This window comes from Candoia aspera, chromosome 2, assembly GCF_035149785.1.
Source record: "Candoia aspera isolate rCanAsp1 chromosome 2, rCanAsp1.hap2, whole genome shotgun sequence".
Classification (NCBI taxonomy): domain Eukaryota; kingdom Metazoa; phylum Chordata; class Lepidosauria; order Squamata; family Boidae; genus Candoia; species Candoia aspera.
In genome coordinates, this window is record NC_086154.1 from 44,059,665 (window position 1) to 44,078,570 (window position 18,906).

At 40.0% G+C, this 18,906-nt stretch overlaps 1 protein-coding gene across 2 annotated transcripts in view; it reads right to left on the minus strand.

Annotated features, from left to right (window-relative positions):
* PLXNA1 (plexin A1) overlaps window positions 1-18,906 on the minus strand; it is a 332,347-nt gene that overhangs the window by 118,060 nt on the left and 195,381 nt on the right. For both annotated transcript variants that reach the window (XM_063291689.1, XM_063291688.1), the window contains exon 8: window positions 14,378-14,492. In XM_063291689.1, the coding sequence (XP_063147759.1) occupies window positions 14,378-14,492 (115 nt within the window). The remainder of the gene's footprint in view (window positions 1-14,377; window positions 14,493-18,906) is intronic.

An 18,906-nucleotide genomic window follows, 5' to 3' on the forward strand; every position in this document is an offset into this window, starting at 1 on the left:
GGCAGCGGTCTCTGGCAGGTTTAGAGCTCTGGGAGACAAGGGAATAGCCATCTTTGCTCACACCGCGGTCAGCACCTTTTCAAAGGACACTGGATTCACTTACTTCCTTTTCTAATCACTTTTAGAAATTGCTTGTTAACTGCTTTTCAGCTATTAGGAACCTTTGGATTGACAAGTCTGAAAACACCAGGTGAATTTCCTTCAATCCTTAGCGAAGTAAGTTTAAATACAGGAAAGGGTGATCAGAACTTCGAAAGTTACAAATGGACTAAGGGTCCAGATGATTTGAAATAAGATTTTGGAATTAATTATAAGAATCCTTCCCATGGGAAAATGCTTCTGTTTTGAATTCTTTAAAAAAAACTTGATAGGATGAGACTTTGAAGGTTGGACACTAGAGGGAACCAGAAGGAACTAAAGATTACAATTAAAGGAGAAGAACAGTTAAATCTGACTTACTAGTACAGAATGGAGCAAAATACCTTAACATTAGATGTATTTTTAAACAATGGACCCAGAAGTTAATTTTAAGAGTGTCTGCCTCCATAGATAGACTGTGTTTAAACAACGTTATGGAAGAGGAACAAGTTTTACTGGACAAGACTGAGACTGATCTGAAAGTGGATTTAAAAATGACAGGCTACAAGAATGATATGGAAAAAGATGCTGCACTGGATATACAAATGAAACTGGCAGATGTCTTAATAATTAAAAGGGATATACAAATAACAAACCAAGGGAGTGACATGAATAACTTTCTTAGATTAGATTTACAAGAGACTTCTTAAAGTTTTGAAGAAGTTTGTGAGAAGGGATAAAGAAAAAAATGAGAAGAAATCAAGTTCTAGGCCATTCTTTGAATGGATTAAAGATCAAGATTGTTAAAAGTAAAAGGATGATAAAGTCATATTATCTGATCAAGGTTAAAATAGATACAGGTAGTCCTCGACTTACAACCATTCATTCAGTGACCGTTCGAAGTTACGACAGTGCTGAAAAAATGGACTTACGAACTGCTCCCTGAAGTTATCGCCATTTTAGTGCTCCATGGTCATGTAATCAAAATTTGGGCACTTGGCAGCCCGCCCACACTTAATGAACACACGGGCACTTCAACTCCCCCCACCTGCCTATCTTGCCCTCCATCTCTGCCCTCTTGGCTGCCCTGCACCCTGTCTTGCTGGGTGGCAATCAGTCCCAGAGCCGCACGGTTCTGAGGCTGCTCGCTATGCCCCAGGAAGCTGCAGCCACCCCTGGAAGCCTCAGCCTCCCCAGCCTGCCACATTCATTCGCCCAGCTGCCTTCTCTCCCAGTTCCCTGCACCGACCTTTCGCCTTTTGCGCTTAGCTGCCGTGGCTAAACCACAAGCACCTTGCTGCCTTTGCTGTCTCCTTTTTGGACCCAGCTTCTCCGGTGAACGTTTCCTACACATGGCTCCTGAAGCACTTGGAAAGCTGTGCTGGGAGATAAGGCAGCTGGGCAAATGAATGCTTCCTGGCACTTACTGGGTCTTCCCGGGTGCTGCGGCTTGCTGATGCTTGCTGGGGTGGCTGTGACTTCCTGGGGTGTGGCAAGCAGTCCCAGAACCACATGGTTCTGGGTCTGCTTGCTGCCCCACAAAGCAGGGTGCAGGGTGGCCAAAAGGGCAGAGATTGGGGGAGAGATAGGTGGGTGGGGGGAGTTGGAGGCAGTCCCTTACCTTGTTGAGGCTCGGGGCTGGAAGCGACCAAGCCTGGAATGGCTTAGATTGGGGTGGGTCCTCAGCTAATGACCGGTGAAATTTGCTTAACAACGGCAAGGGGGATTGCCAGGATTGCCATTGCTAAGCAATGTGGTTACATGACATCTCGCTTTATGACTGCATCGCTTGGCAATGGAAATTCCGGTCCCAATTGTGATCGCAGTTGAGGACTACCTGGATGTTGTTATCTCTGGTCACCCTTAATGGACTTTTGCTGATCAGGACTGAATGATGAGGCTTTAAGGATCTGTTCATAGTAACAGATGGGATATGGGAAGAAGAGATCATTTGTTGTATTGTAAGAGAAGGTGATAAGTTACTAAGATTGTTTATATTTGTGATGAAGTGGGAAGTCAATTCTTTATATATTTCTTTTCTTTTTGTTTACTATATTCTTATTTCTTTCTATTTTTCTATTTTTTTTCTTTTCTGAGCTATTTTTTCTTTTTATTCTTTTCTTTTTTCAGTTTGTATTAGTTTTTACCTTTTTAATTGTAATTTTCAATAAAATTACTATAAAAAAGGAGAGCAGGTTGAGAAAGTCTGGTCTATCCCATCTCACTGTTGGGTATGAAACAGCTTTTTTATCCTTGGTAATCAAATTTGTGGGACATCCTGGCAAATGGGCCAGAAGTACATGCATGAATACTACAAATATGGAGAGTACTTAAAAGTACTTCATCAGATTACAAAGTAATCTGACACAAAATATGCCTCCACAGATGCCTAGACAAACACAATGCATGAGCTAATACATTTTTCAACCCAAATTCATAAACATTTTAGTGATTTTTCAGCCCAAAATGCTCCAATCTTGCTACATTATATTTGGCATCTATAGGTAACAGTGCCTAATCAAACAAAAATTCTGCCCTACTGAAAAACAGCTTATGGACTTTTCTAAAGAGCCTCATGGCTCAGCATTCATGATACCTCAGTATCCTCAGAAGAAATGCTCTGGATATACCTCAGGATACCTCAGTATCCTCAGAAGAAATGCTCTGAAGCTAGGCAGGTTTTTCCCTGTTCCATCCTTTGGAATAGCCAATTCTAAGGATTAATGAGAATATCTCCTTATTCAAACACTACAAATTTACCATCTCCTTAGCCAATATATCTCTTCCTTGATACCAGAAGAAGCAGTGAATTTTGGAAAGCAGTGTGCATTCCAATATTGTCATCAATCCATTTAACTGCATTGTAAAGTTCTAAGTCATGACTGCATAGATACCTCCGGAGATCTTTCTCATTTTGGAAGATATCTCTGAGTTGGAAAAACCACATCTTACTGTCTGATAAAGTTGAAACAATAGAATGCTCTGAGTACCTAAAGATTTACAAAAGTAATAAAGATTTACAAAAGTAATAAACAAAAGTTGAAAGTGAAAGTGAAAGAACAAATGTCCTTTGAGTGACAAGATGATAGAATTACTAAATTACTAAACAGAAAAATTGCTTGATGCCCAGATCTCCATCCATCATAATAATCTTTCCTGTTATGTTTAACAAGCTGCTTTTCTCATTTTTTATTTATTTCATTATTAATAACTGTAGAAACTTTTTTTTAAAAAAAATACTGCCTCTTATAGAGTCCAACTTCTCTCCTTGGCTGCTCCCAAATGGTGAAATGTCTTTTAAAGTTTCAACTGGCCTCAGATTCTCTTAAATTTTAGAAAAGCTATTACGAACCTATTCAGTATCATTAAAAGTAACTTTTGAGCAGTGTTGGGGTTCAAGTGTTAGTGACTGTAGTCTAGACAACAGATTTCCTGACGCTTTGCCAGCAAATGTGGCTGGCATCTTCAGAGGCAAGATGGTCTGCATATCTTCACATATCTATCTGAGGCATCTTCAGTATGCCTCTGAAGATACCAGTCAAATGTCAGGAAATCTGTTGTCTAGACCACAGTTACTAAACCCTGAACCCCAACACTGCCCAACCGATACCAGCAGTGAAAGCTACACCAACAAAAGTAACTACTTTGTTCCACTATTTTCACCATTTTTTCAGAACTGGAGATGTAAATTATTAACTCCAATTTAAAGTTGCTACTGATAGCTGAGGCTATTTGGTTCCTTCTGAGGCTACTTGACTGCTTACTTACTAGAAAAAACAAGAAGGGAGAATACTGAACAAACTTGTTAGGGAATAAACTACAGTAAGCACCTGCCTTCAGAGAATGTGTTTCATCAATTTCATCTCTCTCCTTCCACCTGCTTTCAATTTTATCAAATCATGTTTTGATTAGATAAGAAAATTAGGAGATTGTTTTGTTTCACTATCCAAATTGCATCCTGTTGTCATTCAAAGTTTTTGAATTAAAATAATAATTAGGCAGTCTAGGTGTTCGGCGGGAAGTTGTGTTCTGCAGAACAATTATTTTAAAAATAAAGAATCATGAGACATCAAGAAAAATGGGTGTAATCCCCTTTTCACAAAGGCACAGAAAAGCACCTGTTCACAGGCCAATTGAACTATGCAATGAATTAAGACTTGTGTGGTGCGTACAAAGAACAGGACAATCCCTCTTCTATGTAGCTTTTCCTGAAGACTCCAATGTGCTGAAACTCAGTATGCTGGAATTCAAAAGCAAAGAGAAAACCTAGCTGCTATCACACATGAACACTTATAACTTTCTACTGCACCCTGCACCCCAAACACACATACACATTTTGTGCTTGCCAGGTTTTTCATTCCTAACAGGAATTCAAGAAACAATGAATCAGAAACAAGGAAGGGTTAAAAATGCACCCCTGCACCCCAAACACACATGCACATTTTGTGCTTGCCAGGTTTTTCATTCCTAACAGGAATTCAAGAAACAATGAATCAGAAACAAGGAAGGGTGCACCCCTGCACCCCAAACACACATGCACATTTTGTGCTTGCCAGGTTTTTCATTCCTAACAGGAATTCAAGAAACAATGAATCAGAAACAAGGAAGGGTTAAAAATCTATGAAGGCATTCCACTAGAGGAATTTCTCACTGGGCTTTCCTGGCTAAAATCCACAAGATGCAGATAACCTATAATACAGCGAGACCCAGACTTGCCTAAAGGAGCTCTAAGGATTCATTCAACACTTATGAAAGTGTAACAATCGAAAGAGTAGAGTATCAACTCATCCGTGTCTCCAAAATACAAGAAGTTCCAGAATGAAAGTGGAGATATCCTCTGCTCATTCAGTGCTACTTTTACCACTTCAGTTTGGAAGCCATAAGAGAACACAAAGCATGAGTGAATGTCTGTTTGCTCCATCCTGAGCAAAGAGCTAATTAGAACCCAAGTCCAGAGGTATTTTGTCTGGCTTGCTTCCTTCTAGAAGTAGAAATTCTTGAAGCTATACTCAAAAAGGGAACTGCTTTTTGCTGGCTTTTTGCTGGCTGCTTTTTGCTGGCTGAGAGTGGGATTGCCAATATTTGAACAGATCTCAGTAGTTTTTAGCAACAGTTTCATCTTCCATAATCAGCTAATAATATTTAGCATCACACATTCAGTGCCTGATCCTTGCTTATTAAATATATTAGAGACATAGAAATCAGGATACTATATTTCTGCCATCTGTAAACTCTAATTAAGCATGAGCAGACATAGGATGGTATAAGGACTGTCATATTTGGCCATACAGGTAGTCTTCGCTTAACGACCACAATTGGGACTGGAATTTCAGTTGCTAAGCGAAGCGGTTATTAAGCGAACCCGACCCAATTTTATGACCTTTTTCACAGTGGTCATTAAGCAAACCACATGGTCATTAAGCAAATCACATGGTTCCTCATTGATTTTGCTTGCCAGAAGCTGGCTGAGAAGGTCAAAAATGGCAATCATGTGATTATGGGATGCTGCAACAGTTGTAAGCATGAGGACTGGTTGCAAGTCGGTTTTTCAGCACCGTTGTAAGTCCAAACCATCGCTAAACGAATGGTCATTAAGCAAGGACTACCTGTATACTGATCCCTCCTTCAGCATTACCAAGAAAGTAGTATTCAAGAAAGTAGCAGAGACATCACACTGACAACAAAGGTCCGCATAGTTAAAGCAATGGTGTTCCCCATAGTAACATATGGCTGCGAGAGCTGGACCATAAGGAAGGCTGAGAGAAGGAAGATAGATGCTTTGGAACTGTGGTGTTGGAGGAAAATTCTGAGAGTGCCTTGGACTGCAAGAAGATCAAACCAGTCCATCCTCCAGGAAATAAAGCCAGACTGCTCACTTGAGGGAATGATATTAAAGGCAAAACTGAAATACTTTGGCCACATAATGAGAAGACAGGACACCCTGGAGAAGATGCTGATGCTAGGGAGAGTGGAGGGCAAAAGGAAGAGGGGCCGACCAAGGGCAAGGTGGATGGATGATATTCTAGAGGTGACGGACTCATCCCTGGGGGAGCTGGGGGTGTTGACGACCGACAGGAAGCTCTGGCGTGGGCTGGTCCATGAAGTCACGAAGAGTCGGAAGCGACTGAACGAATAAACAACAAAAGTATTCATATAGTATTACATACAATCCTGTGAAAATGCATTTGTCCCCTTTCAGATTTTCTGAATTTTTGTTTATTTTTGACATTGAATGTTAACAGAGTTTCATGTGGGTTCTACTACTGGCAAAATTATGTGAACCTCTCCAATTATCAGTTCATTTGAAGGGGAAATTAGAGTCAGATATTTCAATCAATGGGATGATAACCAGATGTAAGTGTAGGAGGTCCTGCCTTATTTAAAGAACAGAATTCTCGGTATTCACTATCAAAGCCTGATCTTCACAACACAGGTATGTGGAAGTGTGTCATGGCTCAAACAAAGGAGATTTCTGAGAACCTCCAAAAACAGTTGTTGATGTTCACCAGGCTGGAAAAAGTTACAAAACTATTTCCAAAGAGTTTGGACTCCACTAGTCTACTGTCAGGCATATCATGTACAAATGGAGGAAATTCAACACCACTGTTACCCTCCCCAGGAGTGGTCAACCAACCAAGATCACATCAAGAGCAGCATGTAATACTCCAGGAAGTCTCAAAGAACCCCAGGGTAATGTCTAAGCAACTAAAAGTCTCTCTTGCATTGGTGAATGACAGTGTTCATGAGATTGCTATCAGGAGAACACAGAACAACAATGGTGTGCATGGCAGGATTGCAAGGCAAAAGCCTACTCTATAAAAAGAACAATGCTGCCTGTCTACAGTTTGTGAAAGACCATGTGGATCAGCCAGAAGGCTATTGGAAAAATGCTCTGTGGATGGATGAGACCAAAATAGAACTTCTGGGCTTGAATGAAAAGCATTATGTTTGACGAAAGGCAAGCACTGCATTCTAGCATAAGAACCTTATCCCATCTATGAAAGATGGTGGTAGAGGTATCATGGTTTGGGCGTGCTCTGAACCAGGACAGTTTGTCATCACTGATGGAACTATGAAGTCTGAATTGTACCAGCAAATTCTACAGAAAAAGATTAGGGTATCTGTCTGTGAACTGAAACTCAAAAGAAAGCGGGTCAAGACAATGACCCAAAACAAACGTCATACAACCAAAAAATGGTTAAGCAGAAGAAAATTAAAATTAACATTTTGGCATGGCCAAGTCAAAGCTCTTGCCTTAATTCTATAGAAATGTTGTGAAAGGACCTGAAGTGGGCAGTTCATGTGAAGAGGCCCACCAACATTCCTGAGTTGAAGCTGTTCTGTAAGGAGGAACAGGCTAAAAAGCTGATGTGCAGGATTGATCAAGATTTATCAGAAATGTTTAGTCGCAGTAATTGTTGCCCAAAGGGGGCACACCAGTTCCTGAAAACAAAGGTTCATATACTTTTACTGAAATTCATAAGGGTTCACAAACTTTTAAGCACCACTATAAATCTCAGAAAGATTGGTCCTCTCATCACAGGGAGTTCTCACCACACAGATTCCAAAGGCACATCATGCCTCTTTCAAAAGAAATTTCTGAAATCCTCTGTAAAAAAAAAAGTCAATTATGCCTATCAATCTGGAAAAGGTTATAAAACTGTTTCTAAAATACTGGAGACATCATCTTGAAATCAAGAACATTTGGAATAACAGTAAAATTTCTCAGCCATGGCCACTTTATCAAAATCACTCCAAGAGAGCAGCATTAAATTGTCCAGGAAGTTACAAAGAGGCCCAGAACCAGTGATCTGCAGGCTCTCTTTTCTTGGCTAAAGACAGTGCTCAAGATTCCATCAGAAAAGCACGGTACATATGAGATTCATGGGAATGTAGCAAGGTGAAAGCCATTACTTGCTAAGAAGAAAATGATGCTCATCTCAAGTTTGCCAAAAAGCATCTGGATAGTGTTTCTGAATGAATATTCTATGGACAGATGAGTCAAAACTAGAACTTTTCAGGCTACGTGGGTGTGGTTACATTTTTCTTGCAAAAATCCAACTGCACATTTCATAATGATCAACAGTTAAACATGCAGGTGATAGTGTCATTGTTTATGGATGCTTTATTACCTCAGGACCTGGACAACTTCAGAGGATGGTGCTGCTTACCAAAATTTGAGAGAGAGAGAAGTAGGTACAGTTTCTCCTCAGCTCCCATATAAGACAAGGGTCTTTTTATCTTATTCAGGGTCATGTAGCAAGAAAATGATCCCAAACCTATTAGCAAGTCTGTAAGAGAATGGTTGAAGAATAATACACTCTTTGTTTCAGAATAGCTAAGACAAAGTCTAGACCTAAACCCCACAGAACTGGTGTGGCAAAATCTAGAAGGAGACATATATGCTAGAAAACTCTAATGTGTTACTGAGCTGAAGAACTCTGTATACAAGAATGGGCCAAAATTCCTATATAACAGTGTGAGAGAGTGATCACCTGTTACCAGAAGCAGCTGTTTTCAGTTACTGCAGTTAAATGTGGTGCAATCAGTTACTGAATCTAAGGGGGCAATTCCTTTTATACACTGCAAAATGTTTGATGAGTTTGTTCTTTGTAATAAATGAAAAAAAAAAAACCCTACCAAACTCTGGTGCTTTTTGTTCATTCACATTCGCTTTATATATTCGTAGGATCCATATGAAGTTCTGACAGCATTCGATGGCAAAAAAGTGCAAAAATTAAAGCAAATCCAAAGGGGACAATTACCTTTTTCACAGAACTGTATACCAAAATTAACCCACCCCACCCACTTTCTGTTCTGAATCACATCTTACATCTCAGCTTCAGGGAAAAAAAGAGAGTAAGCCAAGACACATAAATTCAGCTACTGTGGTTTGTAAATGTTTTTCAAAGGTGATGAAGGGGGAATCACATGGTGGGCAAGACTGAAAGAAGAACTGGGTGGAATCATGCATGTTACAAACGGGAAGGGCTTCAATTGCTCAATTGTGCTTGCCATCTTGGTCTTTTGCACTCTCCTCTGTGGATGCCTCTGGTATCAAAGCCAAAAGTGGACAGAGACACTTCCCCCCCCACCACCATTTTCTGCATAACTTTTGTGGCCTCGCTCACCCTCTTTCCTCTCTTCCAAGCAGTGGGCTTACAGAAGTCTGAGGATTGATTGATTGATTGATTATTTATTTATTTTGAGAGAAGGCTTGTTTAAGACCGCGTGGTCCACATTTTGTGCCTGCCAGTTTATGGCTTTTTGTTTTGGGCAAACCACACCATCTTATTGATTGCATAAAACATGGCTTAGAGCAATGGGTGAATTTAGCCAGTGTGCTCTCTCCTACTAGGTTATACCTCAGGAAAGCATCTGCTTTTACAGGGGATGATGCTGCTTATGAGAGAGAGAGAGAGAAAAAAAAGAAGCAGATGTAGCTTCTCCTCAACTCCTGTATATAAGACAATGGTTTTTTATCTAGTTCATCCATATTCTTCTGGGGGAACAGGCTCACCGATTCCAGCAGCAGCTTTTGCCTTCAGCAGTTGTTGACAGAACTTGACACATAATAAATAAAATAAATCCCTCTGTCCCTTTCACATAACCAGCCCTTGCAAAAAGCAATCACTCTGCTGGTGACTGGGTGCTGGATGAATGACTGCCAATCTGTTGTGGTTCCTCCTTGGAGGCTGGTGCTCCCAGAAATGATAAAGGGTGAGATTGGGAAAATGGGGGGTGGGGGGAATGGATTGCTCATTGCCAGAAGCTTGAGTTCTTTAATGTGGAGCCGACACTCATCAGCCCAGAGTGGCTGCCAGGCAGAAGTCATAGTGGGAAATGATACGAAGAGAGGGAAGTGAAAAATATAGCTGAGGGCATCTCCACTATGCCAGCACTCACAACCAAAGATTAGAATGAGATTCATCTAGTGCCACACAGGAGCTGTCAAGCTGGCTATCGTGTTGCATATTACAGCACAAAACATGGAGGGTAATCCATGAAATGAAAGAAACCACAAGAAGCAAGTGGTAGGAGCTAAATCCAAGTCTTGGTGTGTCCAAAGAACCATTGCCTCTCACTCAGAGGACAGTAAACCAGGCCAGGGAAAGGGAAATTTGCCAGTTATCATACAAAAACAAATGAAGAATGCAAAATCAGGCTTAACATTAGAATAAGGAGCAGATTAAGAGTTTAAAATTGAATTGCATAAGAAGAGAAGAAAACAGAAGCATGTTTCAAACAGCTGCAAATGTATACAGAGCTACTGGAGTTCTAGTTTTTATAACCTGACCATGCTGTGTCCTGAGACACTAGTTTTTATTTTCCAGTTACGGAGGAGAAAACAGATGTTTCCAAGGTTTGAACAGGCAGATGCACCACCTAATAAAAAGTATGAACTCTCCTTCCCATCCACCATTACAAAAAAGCCTCTTATGTGCGTATAACACAAGGAAGTCAGAAAGCAAAAGGGAAGGATTGTATGTGAAGGAGAATGTTTCGCCTGGTAACATTAAAAAAAAAAAAACTTTAAGGGTATTTATTTATAAGTAACGTAGGTGGACAGCACCCACAAAAGGTCAGGGGCTTCCAACTGGTATTAATTTTCTAACCAACATATTCCAGAAGATTAACTGGCCCCTTACAGACCAAAATCATATTGTGACAAACAGCTTTTACAGAAACAGAACTACAAAGTCCTTTCTGATCCAGGGTCCTTACAAAGAGAACATAATTTTTTTGCATCCTATTGATAGGACTGAATATCAAAATGCCTTTTAACACATCATACCATTGTTTATAGTCTTGTCAAGGTACTTTTTGAAGAGGCACAGAAGGATTTTATGGTCATATAAACCTGACTGCAAAACAAAACAATTTTCACGAGTTAAATTGGCATTTCAGTATCTTCCAAATATTGCTTACAATATAGTTAGCTATTAATCAGCACACAAATAGCTATAGGGATGTGTTCTCAATTTGCTCCAGGTTCTTATGGTGAGTTTCTTCATAAACAAATAGGCAGATAACTATCTGAAAATTGCACATGCTGTCCAGCTCATAAAGCAAGGTGACAAACTGAAAGACATAAAATTACAATAATGGCCCCAAACAGTCCAATTCATCTTATTTCTATGAGACACCACATGGTTGTCTGTGGAACTACCAACGAAGGCAGCGTCAGAGATCTTTCCATCAGAGCTGGACATTACTGACATCAAGTCTTTGTCGATTAATAACCGCACCTTTCAATTTTTGTTTGCATGTTATAAATGGAGCCACATGTTATCCACATACTGACCTTAAAATCTAGAGTGGGCTTGCACATCATATGGCCTGCAGCAGTCTTGTGCAGCCTGGTAGCGTTTTTTGAAAACTTAACAAATCCTCTGCTGCCAAACGTCACCACCACCAAGAAGGACCACTGCCACCACTAGTTTTTCACAGCCACCTCTGCCCTGAAAGACACACTGAATGCCTTCAACACCTCCAGTCCTTACCGACACTGCCAGCTCCATCACTGTTGCTGCACTGCTAGCCCTTGAACAGCTAATTGGCATGCCAGCTACTCCTTTGTGGCCCACAATCATTTTTAATGTATCAGCATGGCCTTTTCCGTTGTATGAGTTGTGCCAGCCTGCTCTAGAGTATAAATGAAATAATGCTGAACATTACTGAACTGCCACCAAGCAGAGAATTTCAAGTCCTGACATTTCATATACCTCTACTATTTTAAATTTACCCCTCATTTTAAGGAGGGGTGGAAGCATATCCATAGAATTGCATCGAATTTCAGTGCTTCTGACTTTTCATAACCAGACGGATATCATTTCACCAGGACTATCTGTCAGCAGCTCTTGAGTTTCCGTAAGCTCCACCTTGCTTCATCAGAGAGTGTAAGCAGCCTTATTCTTAGACAGAGTTGCTTTCTCATGTCACGATACACAGAATTGATAAACCCAGGTAAATGTACAGACTTTGCTAAGTGCAAGACAGAAACTACCTGCTAGGGAGTAACAAGAATTAACGATCTTAAGGAGTATTAAAGTCCTGTATCAGTTGCTTTATAATATGGAGGAAGCCCCTGACAATACAGAGCCACCCAGACAGTTCTGTTATCCAAGTTTATTATCCAATGTATTATTTTATTTCAGCATTTTTGTCTCCTTGAAGTCGAAAAGCCAAACTCTACTCATGCCTCAGGGGGAATAGGCATCTGAATTATAAAAGTTCAAAATGATTCAAATTATGGTTTGAAGATAGAATTTGCTTTAAACTGGCTCATTTCTGCAGGGCATGTGTCATTTAGGATTACTGATTCTCTTTGACAGTTCAAATTCTCTAATCACTCAGGTTAATAACTAAAGTTGAATTAAATATATATAGCGGCTGGATAGCGTAGTGGTTAGAGCACCGCTCTTTGACACAGGAGACTGGAGTTTGAATCCTGTCTGGTACCTACCTTATCAGTAGGGGTCCTTGGGCAAAGACCCCCTAATGCTTCATCTGCCTACCTCAAATATGACGGTGACACGAACTGAGAGAGTCATGCCAGCTCAGGCATCGCCCAGATTAACAAGGTCCGTGCCAGATGTTGGAGAACCAGGACAATCTGACGTTATAGCAACCTTTTTCAAAACAGATGTTTTACTCAACCTATATCTTATGGTTCTCTTTAAGACATTAGATATAAAAATGCATATAGATTCCATGGGTCCTCCTGAAAGCCAGTGTAGAAGCAATCTGAAAAATCTGCCCACCATTACAACTTATATTGATTGGAAGAGTCCTCTCAGATAATGGAGCAAGGAAAAGACTTTATGACATGCCTGAAGGCTACAATGACCATCTGATAAAGATGAGAGGAGAGGAAAAAAGGGCCCCAGTGAACACAACCACGACCTATCTGAAATTGACTTGCTGGTCTGCAGGCTTCTTTCTTAATGGTTTGCCCAGTAAGGAGGATACAAAAGAGGAAGATACAAAGGGATAAAGAAGCTAAATCCTCTGCTTATTGAAAGATTGAGTTTCATTGCTAAACAGAGCATCCCACCATATATATGATAAACAAGAGCAGCATTTACTAGGAAGCATCATGCCTACTTGAATCTCTGGGGCAGCTTTTGGAAAGCTTTGGAATGCCATTCCCAATCACACTTAGTTTGAACTAAATGCCACTGAAAACAATAGAATTTTTCCATACAAAAGTGCTCAGTGAAGATGGCTGCAAACATTTATGAAAGATGTCAGATGAAACAAAAAAGTTTCCTTTTTAGTTTCTATCTGACATCTTTCATAAATGATTTGATTCGATTTGTATGGCTGCCCATTTTAAAACAACTCTGGGTTGTTCACAACAACAACAACAAAAACCCCCATAAGAACCATAAAAACATATAAAGAACTAAAAACCCAGTGCCTGAATCAACCTCCCAGGGTGCCCCAACAACCCTTTACAGGCTCTACCACTCTACCCCAGTGCCTGGGTAAAGAGTCAGGTTTTAATGACCTTCAGGAAGGCTAAGAGGGTGGGGGCCTGCCAGATTGCTGGGGGCAGTATATTTGAAAAGGTAGGGGCAGCCACCAAAAAGGCACACTTTCGAGGTCTCACTAGATGGCAATATTTCAGGGAAGGGACCTGGAGCATGCCCATCCTATCTGATCGAGTGGGAAGGGCAGATACCCTCAGGGAGAGACAGTCCTGCAAATAGCCTGGTCCTGTACCATCCAGAGCTTTAAAGGTAACAATCAGCACCTTGAATTGCACCCAGAAGGAAACTGGAAGCCAGTGCACCCATGACAGGGGTGTAACACAGGCAAACCTAGAGGTGGCCAACACTGTGCGCACCTCTAGGTTTGCCCACATTACACCCCTGAGTACTTTGATTCTTGAATACTTTGATATTCAATAAACAAGAACAATTGTTCTATTCCTTTCACTATGTTTTAAGTATTACAACCCAATAAATTCCTTTCCCATCCATATTTTATCTGATCTTTCTTCCAGAGCAAAACACTGCAATGTCTTTCAACTTTTCCTTGCATGACCTGCCTTTTAAATTCTTCTTTTTCATTCTGAAATTCTCCTTAGTCCTTCCTTATTCTGATGCCCAAGAAGATATGGATTACCCAATATTGAGTCAAATGGTTACTATTATTTTTTGAACCCGGGATTTGATCCTTCTTAAATGAAATTGGGTTTTTGGCTGTATCATCTAAGAAATGAAAAAAGAAACACGGGGAGAAAATAGATGAGCCACAACACTGAGTAAAAAAGACAGACTTGGGTATATACCTCAGACATGTTGACACGGCCTTCTAGGAAGGAACAATCTGCTGCATTGTGAGTACAAATGTGACGATATTTACACCAGTGGCAAGGGAAGGATCCATTCACACAGGACAGGCAGCTGTAAAAAAAAGAATGAGAGAACAAGCAAGCATTAATACTTTCAGAAACATCTTGATTATATAAAATCTTGTCTTTTTCATTATTATTAGCAGTGTGTTGATGACAGAGATCCAGAATGCCTGACAATACATATAGTAGGTGAAGAAACAAACATTAGGCCAAGAAATAAAAAAACTTGCACCGTACAATGGAACCTGTATGGAAAAGATTTTAGAGGCTAGAATAATGGATCAACATTTGGATATGACCATAAGTACTGACATCTCAGTTGTTGCTGAAAGCTTCAGTGGGTTTTTGGCAAAATATCTGCCATATAATACGAACTAGAAGATGGCAATAGGAGAAATGCATCATCCCTTAGGATCATAATAGGATACAGAGTGAAATGTCAATGATAGATGTCCCATACAGGGTATTCCATGTTTTTCTCCACAGCTTTATGTCCTTAGTTCCGTGTTGAGGCAAGTGAGTTCCCTACTGAATCAAAGATGAGAACACTAAAGAGGCTAAGGCACCACCTTCAGTGACTGCAAACACAGAACTTTACAAATGTCACAGTTTAATATTCACATTCCTTAGCCCTTCTGTCAACCGCCTTCTCCATTCCTCACATCAGGGCCTCATAATGCTTTCCGTGTGATTAAGTCTGTGCCCCTGTGACCTCGCCTTCTAACTCGGCAGTATTACAGTTCTTTCCTTCCATCAATAGGCACTGGGTTGAATCACAGACTTTGTGAGCTTTATTTTGGGATATATGAAAAGCAATTTGAATAAGCAGAGAGCAGTAAAACAGACCTCCATTGAGGGAAGAAAAATCCTTAAAAACGTAATGCAGAATCGTTCAGAAAAAAAAAATAGTTACCAAAAATCTGAGTCAGATTAACATTTGAAGACTGTAACTTTTTTATCTTATTATAACAGCATACTACAACATCTATTACCTACTCATGTTGCTTCTGTGCATACTATACTCCTCTATTCTCTTCACTTACACATTTTAATCCACGCGTTTTGTTTTCTCCTCCAGGATTTTATTTATGTTGTTTTCTCACTGAAAGGCTTTCTCCCAATTCTTATGACCCTGCTTAGCATCGACCAATGGGGTTTTTTTTTCTGATAGATTAAGAATTCTTTAACTTCATTTTCCCCAATGACTAGCACTGAAATCTCAATTTTATTCATGAGCTTTAGATCTTCATTCCATTTGCCTCTGCTTTGTTCACACTGGGGAGGAAAGATTCAGAGCTCTTTGGTACTCTCAAATAGTGGAGGGTGGGGAATGCTAAGTGAGCAGACCTCTGTTTTTCGTTTTTAAACCAGTAGTAGCCTTCTTTCTCATACTGGTAGTAGCTAGGGCTGCTGCTAAGCCAGAAACATCAGATACATAGACATCCTAGAAATCATATTCCCCAGCCTTTGGTACACAAGGGCACCTGCATTAACAGAATGCTACCGTCTAGGTTTGCTATAAATGTACTGTGTTTTCAACTGTCATCTTATTCAGGAAAATGTTTTGGATCTTAGCATGCAGAGAAACGAAGAAATGTATGAGGCCTGAGGAGAAAGAGAATCAATTCCTATGTTTATATAGCCTTGGTGAGCAATGTGAGTATAAGTCTTGTTAAGAAAAATAATTAGGAGATTGGTTGCCCTGACTGTAACTTGGTAAATCAAACCACAGTTAATCATTAATCTACCCATGCTCAACCCATTTTCTAGAGCTTAATAACTGAAGACGTAAGTATTTGTAGAAGTCTGTCACTGCTAAAGACACCAACAATTAGTAACTATTTTCTGGAAGTTACTTCCATGTTTATTTGTGCTTTCATTCCCAAACAAAAAAACATGTTTAACAGTACCTACAAACATGTTTATTTATTTCATCTATTTATCTATCACTTTCCATAGCAGAATGCATGTGCTGAGATGCTCATTATACAATTTTTATACCTAGAAATAGTACAGTCATAATTGCTAGACAAAATATTGAATCATTTTACTATCTGGGAAGAAACCATTTAATATTTAACATAAAATAAATTGTTTTATTGTAGCCACCCAGAGTCCCCCCGTTGGGGTGAGATGGGCAGTGAATAAATTTATAAATAAAGAAATAAAGAAAAATAAATAAAGAAGGTCTGAGGTTTAATCCTCGCCATATGAGATTCAAAAGATCTGAGTGAGATGGGCGGGGAATAAATTATACTCTGTGTGTGTGTGTGTGTGTGTAAATAAAAATCAGGAGATGGGAAAAACATTTAGCATGGGGGAGGGGACTCTGGACTTCAATGGGCTGGGTTTTGATGCTGCCATCTCTCACTTTTTCAGGGAGTCGGTGGCTCCCAAGCCTCTGTAAAGTACGCTGTCAAAAACATTTGGTCAAATCAGGGAGGTACAATTTTCCACCAACGTTTCAGATTAAAAGCAAAGAAATAATAAATGAACATAAGCTTTTGGGTGAGATTTAAACATCTACCTGCTCCAAAATACAAAGAAACAATACAAAATTCTCAATCCCATACACTTGCTCTGATTTCATTGTGCCATAGCCTTACCCACTGAGTCTAAGAGGAGCAAGTTTACTTCCATCTGATAAAAAGTTTTTTTTTAATCCATTCAATAGTGTCTGATTCTCGGAGAATGCCTGGACATGTCCTTGAAGTTTTCTTTGCAGGTTTTTCAGAAGTGCCTCCTTCCCAGGGCTGAAAGTAACCAGCCCTAGTTCACCCAGCTGGCTTTGTGCCTATGGCAGACTAGAACTCATGGTCTCCTGGTTTCTAGCCCAGTCCCTTAACCACTACATCAAACTGGCTCTTGCTAAAAAGTTACCTGACCATAAATAAACAGCTTACTGGGATATAAAGCAGCCTCCTCCATTCCAATTATCAATACCAGTTGCATCAGCAGATAAACCCCCAGGATGAAATTGCAAAAGGATGAATTGCCCAGCTTTGGGTCAAAAGAAATATAGTAACAGAAGAAGTTAGATGAGATAGAGCATGGACCTGTCTTCCAATCTCATCAGTGAAACATCAAGTGAACTCATTAGGACTCCTACAAACTTCCTTAAAATTTAAATCCAATAAATAATTAGCTGCAAAGAAAGGAAGAAGAGAACTATGAATGCTGAATGGCTGTTGCCAACAGAAAACTCAATGCTGATGGCCTTCCCCAGCATGTTAACCCCAGTGTAGGGATACATTGAAATCAGAGAGATGCCCACAAAAATCAAGAGCTCTGGGAATCATTCCACTGATCTGAGTGTGAGGGAGATACATCTACAGGTAGTCTTCACTTACTGACCGGCCGCTTAAAGGCTGTTATGATGGTACCCCAAAAGTAGATTTCCACTGGGGCCTGAAATTATGACCCTCACAAGGCCTCCGTGATCATGTGACTGAGATTCGGTCATACCAGAGGTGGTGGTCATTTTGGGTCACATGTCCGCCCTTTGGAACCAGGAAGTCCTCCAGACTTACGACGCTGGATTTCTGAGGCAGCAGGCCCGGTCACGTGGTCGCAATACTTCCTGTGATTTAGCAGCCAGCAAAGGGAGCCTTGTGTGTGCCTTACAGTGCTGTACAGGAAAGGTAACTACTTTTTCCATGCAGTATTGTACCTATGCTTGCCTTTAATTTTTTCCCAGTTTTTGTTTAACTTAAGTAGAGATTTGTATGGTGCCATGCATGTTCCATCCTCTGCCTGTCTGGTTTTTAATTATATTTAACAATACTGAATGCTGGTTTACTGTTTTTAAAAGTTGTTTTATAAAAATCAGATTTATATATAGTACTGTACAGTAACAAAAGCTTCAGAGTTTACTACAGCAGGAAAAACAGTTACAGGACTGTACCTTTAAACCTGTTTAGTACTGTACTGTAGAACAAAGATTCCAATGAAGACCTTACAGTAAAAGTTTTTAATAATCAACCAGTAATATTAGTTGAAAATAACATAATATTAACTGAAAATAATACTACTGTAGCCACAAAAGCATTTCCATAGTAATGTTTTGGTGGAAAACATATGACTACCACACTCTGCCCCCACAATACTACAAAGTAACTCCTGGTTTGCTTAACAACTGCACTGTTCGCTTAACAACCAAAGGAAACCACAAGTCCTGATCTTGAATCACTTAATGATGGCCGTGACTCACTTAACAACTGCAGTAAAAAAAGGTTGTAAAAACAAAGCTGGTTCACTTAACAACTGTTATGACTTACAACCAAAAATCTGGGCTCAACTGTGGTTGTTAAGTGAAGACTACCTGTAAGGTCCTTCCTTAGCAACCACAATTTGGACCAGTGATGGAGTTGCTAAGTGATGCAGTCACCATGTGGAAAATCACATTACCATGACTGGGCTTACGACCTTACTTCCCCTTCAGTTGTTAAGTGAAGCAACATGGT